Genomic DNA, 7,172 nt, shown 5'->3' with positions numbered 1-7,172 from the left:
GCGGGAGGGGAGATTGGGGGACTGGGCTGGCTCACTGCAGCGGGAGGCGCGCTCTGTACGTGGTTCGCTAATTGCTGCCTCTCCCACTAGAGTGTGGGTAAGAGCGCTAGCTACCGATGAATTGATCGGGGAAGTGAGGCTGTTACGTGCTGAAAGGAGCCCACTCGCGGCCTGGGCTATTTGCATGCTCGTTCTTCTGCCCGCGCTCATTGCTGTAGTATCTGAGCACTGGTGCCAAAATGTTAAGGCAATGGCTAGATTTCTGTCTGAAACTGTTTGGGACTAAGATGTTTTAGGTAACAAGATTTATAATTACAAGTTCTTTCTGTGGGTGCATGTATGTGTATATGGTTTATATAATGAGTTTTCAGTATGGAAATCCAAAGAATGATTCTATATGTGTGTGTGTGTGTATATATATGTATTCATGAGTCCCCCGTATGTGTGATCTTCCAGAAGTCCTGATAGATTAAGGATGTTTTACTGTTGTGTTGCAACAGGCCGCACACAATGTGAGCGGTTTAGGTCATATGTATAGTGTGTTTACCCTCTGCCAAACGGTACAGGAACTGTGCTTAAAAACAGCTTTCATGAGAAGGTTGTGGCTGCAGTGATGACGTTCTTAGGACACCTTTGGATTAATCATGAAAATAAAATGGATTTCTGAGCAGCTGCTTCTCTCTGCTATCTCAGCCAGACTAAGAAATAACAGCATATTGGACATACATGTGATAGAACTTTGAAATCTAACTCTTCATTACTGTTTTCCAGTTAAGCTCTGAAAATGGTCCGCTACTCACTTGATCCAGAGAACCCCACCAAATGTAAGTGATTTTTTTCAAGTATTGGTTGCACTTTTCAGGAATCAATCAGGTTCTGTAATTTCAAAATGTTATTTTTTGTTTCCATAGCATGCAAGTCAAGGGGTTCTAACCTTCGAGTCCACTTCAAGGTATGTGGAGTGTATGTTTGGATTTTTTTTTTTTTTTTTTAGAATGTAAGGAATAGAAAAAACATTAATTTTAGAAGAAAATACCTTCTTCCTTTGTATTTCTTGAATTCGTTAAAGTTACTACTTATACAAGTACAGTAGTATAAAGTAGTGTCAGCACATGGGTAGTTCTACTGTGTAAGACTAGGTGATCACAATGGTCCCTTTTGGCCTTGGAATCTATTAAATCTATTTGTAGTGGTTGTGTTCATAAATATAGAAACAAGACAGTCTGTGTCTCAAGGAGTTTGCTGCCTAGCAGATTATACAACACAGTGGGAAAAGTAGCTGCTTATAAGGGGAACATAGGAATTGATATATATCTGATCAGACCACTGGTTCATCTAGTCCTATTCCTTTTCTCCTTTTTTTTTTTCCCCAGCCAATGGAAAAGTGTTCAAACATGTTGGTTTAATGCTTTGTTGTTCGTATGCTTAAGGATAGAGACATCTGAGGAGTTCTGTTAAATTTCATTAAATTATTTTTTACTGTTCGTAAAGACCATTATGCCAATCTTACTGTGTCATACTGACCATCAAAGAAAAATATTTGAATAATTGCAGTGTAATATCTGTCTACATATTGAAAGGGTGCATCCTTTATTGTTGGAGAAACAGTGTTGTGTGGCTGCAATGATGACTTTCTTAGGACACCTTTGGATTAATCATGAAAAGAAAATGGAAGTCTGAGCAGCTACTTTTCCAGGGGTTAAATTTCGTCTATCATGCATCTTCCTTCATTTGATAACTATTAATTCATCTCCCTCCTTCCAGTTTTCTTTTATGGCTTTGAAATTAATATGACCCCCTTTTTTTGTTTCCTTGATTTTATAATTGTTTTTGGTACAGTTCTGAGAATAGCCTTTACTGGCTATTTGGCTCTGAAGTAGTGGATGAAATAGTATTAAATTAGCCCAATCCCCACCATAATACAAGAGTGAGTTATGTCAATATTTCGTGTCTGAAGTAGCTGAATATTTGTAATATTTTATGCACTTGATTTTGGCAAACACTGTTCGACTATCAGTAGTGGTGTAATTAATAGGAAGTATAGTCAAGGGTTTGGTCACTGCTACTTGAAAGATCTGGTCCCCCCAGTGACCTCAAGGAGCAGCTAGGTTATATACAAGAACTACAAAACTGTCAGTTGAAGTGGCAAGTGGATGGGGCTTAGGGATGCAGGAAGCACAATATTCATAAGTCAGTTCATGATTATGGAATTCACTACTAGACAGATAAAGTCTGCTAACCTCATCGCATTCAGAACTAAATAAAAAATCTTTCTTTGCATTTATTAAGCTCTGCAGTCACAAATTAAGCAACAAAACATAAAACTAGAACTAATCAGCTATTTCCCCTTCTCTGCTGAGAAGCAAGAGAAATATTATTTCTATTTTTAAATAAACAGTTATAATGAGGGGGGCTTAAGTAGTGCCTAGATAGAATACTTAAATTGCCAGTAAAAAAGAACTTAGAGAAACCTATCCATGAATGTACAATACTTTGTTTTGTTGCTAGAACACTCGTGAGACAGCTCAAGCTATCAAGGGCATGCATATCCGGAAAGCCACTAAATACTTAAAGGATGTGACCCTAAAAAAGCAGTGTGTTCCCTTCCGTCGTTACAATGGTGGAGTTGGCAGATGCGCTCAGGTAAGAGTTGAGATTGAAATTTGGAAAGACTCTTTGAATAATTGATTCTCATGGTAGAAGAGGGCCAGATTGCATTGTGTGTATCCCACCACTGATGACAAGCAAAAAATGGTGTATTTAGATCAGGGGTGGGCAAACTGTTTGGCTCGAGGGCCACATCTGGGTATGGAAATTGTATGGCAGGCCATGAATGCTCACAAAATTAGGGGTTGGGGTATGGGAGGGGATGAGGGTTCCGGGCTCTGGGCTGGGGCCAGAAATGAGTTCAGGGTGCAGGAGGATGCTCTGGTCTGGGACCGAGGGGTTTGGAGGGCGAGAGAGGGAACAGGGCTGGGGCAGGGGCAGGGGGTTGGGGTGCGGGAGGGAGTCAGGGTGCAGGCTCTGGGCGGCGCTTACCTCAAGCAGCTTCCAGAAGCAGCAGCATCTCCCTCTGTCTGGGTCCTATGTGGTTCCCGGCCAATGGGAGCTGCGGGGGAAGCACTTGGGGCGGGGACAGTGTGCAGAGCCCACTGGCTGCCCCCTATGTGTGGGAGCCAGAGGGGGACATGCCGCTGCTTCTGGGAGCCGCGCAGAGTGGGGCAAGCCACTGACCCCGCATCCCGGCAAGAGCTCGAGGGCCGGATTAAAATGTCTGGAGGGCCAGATGCAGCCCTCGGGCCATAGTTTGCCCACCCCTGATTTAGATCATAAGCAAAAAATAAGTGTGAGCCCAGTCCATTCTAATGAATGTAAACCTCCGTGTAACTTCACATAGTTGGCAGCCTTTACTTAGAAGGTCCAGGGCAGCAGTCATTAGCGATACTGTAAGTCAGAACTGATGTGTTCAGACATGCATTGGGGAGGCTGACATTATAGCACTCATATCTTTTAAAAACAAAACAAAAAATAAGCCCACAAAGCCAACTTGGGCACGTATATAAAATGAGAAGACAGATGTATTTTGGTTGATCCTGAACACTGGTAAAGGGGAATGGAAAGCTTGTGTGGGGCTAATTGCATTTGGAAAGAAGGTACGGTCATTTTGGTGCGTTAGCTAAAAAAGCAAAAAGGGATTTCATCCTATATTTTTGGGTTAGAATTCCTTGTAGAGTCACGTGCATTTATGGTTGCTATGATGACTTTCTTAGGACACCTTTGGATTAACCATGAAAAGAAATGTGTATTCTGAGCAACCTTTGTAAAAGAAAGGTGATTGTTTTTGTTTTGAGTAAAATTAAAACTAAACTCTTAAACGTTCCAGGCCAAGCAGTGGGGCTGGACACAGGGGCGTTGGCCTAAAAAGAGTGCAGAGTTCCTACTGCACATGCTCAAAAATGCTGAGAGTAATGCTGAACTCAAGGTATGTTAAAAATGCAAATGGACATGTACATTTTAATGCAGTGGTCCCCAAACTAGGGTGTGGGGTTTGGAGGAATGTAGAGCGGCCGGGGGTGGGGGGCGCAGTGGGACCTGGACCAGCCCCTTGGTGGGGGGGAGGGGGGAGTGTGGCTCAGCTGCAACTTGGCCGCCTGCCCCTGTTCCTGGCTGCAGCTCTGCCCCTGGCTTGGGGAGGGGTGGGGGGAGACGTGGACACATTCCATTATTGATTTTGGGTACCACTGATTTAAAGCCGCTCAAAACCTTGGATCCAAATACTCCTAAACGGTGGTTAAAAAATCTGAAAGGTCAGAGGAGCCTGGAGAGCTTTGAGTTGTGTACTGAGGTCTGGATCTGGGGTTTTGGTTTGGCACCATATCTCTTAAAATATTTAAATTTATGCACATATTTGGAGCACAAAACATGGCGGGAAGTCTTATAAATTATACCTAGTTCATACACTAAATTATCAACTTGACTACATAAAGAATGAATACATGTGTCAAAAATGAGTCTTTTAAGATCCACACTTAGGTCCGTGTTTTTTTGTTTTGTTTTTTTTTACACATGGAAAACTTGCGTTTTGTTTATAATGTCGTAACTAAATTGTAGTGACCTGTGGTGGCAGTGATGACTATCTTAGGACACCTTTCGAATAACAATGAAACAAACTTCATTTCTGAGCCATCATAATGATTTTGAATATTTCTTGTAAAAGGCTGTCTGAATTTTTTAGTCTTCCTGAGCTATTAGTTGAGTCTTCAACTTTATAAATGCGTAAAAATGCTATGTACTTTTGTGAGATTTTTTTCCATGATTAACTAGCACATGTTCCCATGTAATAACTTTTCAGTTTTCATGTTCTGCCATTTTTTGGTACAAACAAAAACGTTTTGTTCATAGAGGAAAATAAACCTAGAATAAATCTTGTAAGTTACTGTTGCATTTTTTCAGGGTCTTGATGTGGATTCTCTGGTAATTGAGCACATCCAGGTCAACAAGGCCCCCAAAATGCGCAGGCGTACCTACAGAGCTCATGGTCGTATCAACCCCTACATGAGCTCCCCCTGTCATATTGAGATGATCCTCACTGAGAAGGAGCAGATTGTTCCAAAGCCAGAAGAGGAAGTTGCTCAGAAGAAAAAGGTAAGAAAACTTTAGTAGTGGTATTATTGAGTGGTTTTGCTCTGATCTTGTGTATTATAGACTTGTTCATTTGTCAGTGTGTTTTAAACACATCTGAATTTTTTAACTTGCATTTTTCAGATAAAATTGTTGCTATTATGATTATCTTAGGACACCTTTGGAAATAACCATGGAAAAAAATGCATTTTGAGCAACCTTAATAGTGTTACAATTTAAATATAGCATTCATAATATGAAAGGATTCTCTATAAATAATTTCACTGAAAGGGATGGCTTTCATTTGTATGCTTCCAGTCCCTGATTTAAAAATACTTATACCGTATATACTTGTTCATTAGCCCATTCGTTTATAAACTGACACCCCCCCCCCCCCCCCCCAATGGATAGGTAAAAACTGTATCACCCTTTCATAAGCCGACCCTATATTTCAGGGGTTGGAAAACTTTGGCTCACGGCCCGTCAGGGTAAGCCGCTGGCAGGTTGGGACGTTTTGTTTACCTGGAGCGTTCACAGGCACGGAGCCCCTCAGCTCCCAGTGGCCGCAGTTTGCCGTTCCCAGCCAATGGGAGCTGCGGGAAGTGGCGCCATTCCCGCAGCTCCCATTGGGTGGGAACAGCGAACCGAGGCCACAGGGAGCTGAGGGGCTCCATGCCTGCAGACGCTCCAGGTAAACAAAATGACAATGTATTAGATATTCAATTCAATGATTCCATAGAGTTTTAAATGATCAAATTTTGGTGTAGACCTGTTTATAAGCCGACCCCTGCTCTTTGAGGCGTCACTTTTTTACCAAAAATATTCGGCTTATGAACGAGTATATACGGTAATTGTTCCTGAAGAAAAATTCACATGATAACGTCAAGGTAAAAAGAGTTGTTCAGTTATATTAAAATGGGCTATTAAAATAGCCACACTAAGAGAGCAGCTGGTGAAATAGTACGCACTTAGGGCAGTCCCATTTCTAAGGTTTCCAAACTCTTATGTGAAACTGAGAATGACAATGGCCTAATTGTAGGCCGTGTTGTAGCTGTGTTGATCCCAGGATATTAGACAAGGTCGGTGAGGTAATAATACCTTTTATTGGACTAACTTCTGTTGAGAGAGACAAGCTTTCATGCTCGGAGCTCTTCTTCAGGTGTGGGAAAGGTACTGAGTGTCACAGCTAAATAGAAGATCGAACAGTTTAGGACAGGGATTCTCAAACTTCACTGCACTGCGACCTCCTTCTGACAACAAAAAATACTACACAACTCCAGAAGGGGGGACCGAAGCCTGAGCCTGCCTGAGCCCTGCCACCCCAGGTTGGGGGGAGGGGCCGAAGCCCAAGAGCTTCAGCCCTAGGCTGGGACCTGTAACCTGAGCCCTGAAGCCCTCGGCCCCAGGAAGTCTAATGCGAACTCTGGCTACCCCATTAAAATGGGGTTATGACTCACTTTGGGGTCTGGATTCACAGTTTGAGAACCGCTTAAGTACACCTCTACCCCGATATAACACGAATTCGGATATAACGTGGTAAACCAGCGCTCCAGGGGGGCGGGGCTGCGCACTTGGGCGGATCAAAGCAAGTTCGATATAACGCGGTTTCACCTATAACGCGGTATGATTTTTTTGGCTCCCGAGGACAGCATTATATGGGGGTAGAGGTGTATTTAGCACATATTCTAAGGGATGACTCAAGGTGAAGTGGCCTGTTAAAATACCCCTGTATTTATAGGACAAAAAAGGGGTGGGGGGGAGATTTGTAATAAGCCATAAATTCAGTGTATTTATTAAGACCATGATTTTTAGTGTCTAGCAAAGTTATGGATTTAAGCTCCCACGCTTGTCTTTTGAAAGTGTTTCACAGGTTTTCGATGAGGATGGATAGGTCACATATAGAGTGGTGGTATAATCTCCTTGATAGATGCAGATTTTCATTCTTTCCTTTTTATTTTTCAGATCTCTCAAAAGAAGCTGAAGAAGCAAAAACTTATGGCTCGGGAGTAAATCTGACATAACAGATGTACATAAATAAAAAAGAAAACTGA

General features: G+C 42.3%; 1 protein-coding gene and 5 non-coding genes across 6 annotated transcripts in view; all 6 read left to right on the top strand.

Moving 5' to 3' along the window:
• RPL17 (ribosomal protein L17) overlaps nucleotides 1-7,172 on the top strand; it is a 7,646-nt gene extending 474 nt beyond the window's left edge. Inside the window, exons 2-7 of the mRNA XM_024204111.2 lie at nucleotides 772-824; nucleotides 912-952; nucleotides 2,509-2,643; nucleotides 3,884-3,982; nucleotides 4,954-5,145; nucleotides 7,084-7,172. Coding sequence (XP_024059879.1) covers nucleotides 785-824; nucleotides 912-952; nucleotides 2,509-2,643; nucleotides 3,884-3,982; nucleotides 4,954-5,145; nucleotides 7,084-7,131 — 555 coding nt within the window. The 5' untranslated portion in view covers nucleotides 772-784 and the 3' untranslated portion in view covers nucleotides 7,132-7,172. The remainder of the gene's footprint in view (nucleotides 1-771; nucleotides 825-911; nucleotides 953-2,508; nucleotides 2,644-3,883; nucleotides 3,983-4,953; nucleotides 5,146-7,083) is intronic.
• On the top strand, nucleotides 606-672 carry LOC112109550. The gene has a single exon (XR_002908318.1). It is a non-coding gene; the product is annotated as a small nucleolar RNA SNORD58 (small nucleolar RNA).
• Nucleotides 1,619-1,685, top strand: LOC112109551. The gene has a single exon (XR_002908319.1). It is a non-coding gene; the product is annotated as a small nucleolar RNA SNORD58 (small nucleolar RNA).
• Nucleotides 3,750-3,816, top strand: LOC112109549. Its single transcript, XR_002908317.1, has one exon. It is a non-coding gene; the product is annotated as a small nucleolar RNA SNORD58 (small nucleolar RNA).
• Nucleotides 4,622-4,687, top strand: LOC112109552. The gene has a single exon (XR_002908321.1). It is a non-coding gene; the product is annotated as a small nucleolar RNA SNORD58 (small nucleolar RNA).
• On the top strand, nucleotides 5,275-5,340 carry LOC112109553. The gene has a single exon (XR_002908322.1). It is a non-coding gene; the product is annotated as a small nucleolar RNA SNORD58 (small nucleolar RNA).

The sequence above is a fragment of the Terrapene carolina genome, unplaced genomic scaffold, assembly GCF_002925995.2.
Source record: "Terrapene carolina triunguis isolate 2854851 unplaced genomic scaffold, T_m_triunguis-2.0 Scaffold69, whole genome shotgun sequence".
In the NCBI taxonomy this organism is placed as follows: domain Eukaryota; kingdom Metazoa; phylum Chordata; order Testudines; family Emydidae; genus Terrapene; species Terrapene triunguis.
This window is presented reverse-complemented; position numbering and strand designations above follow the sequence as displayed.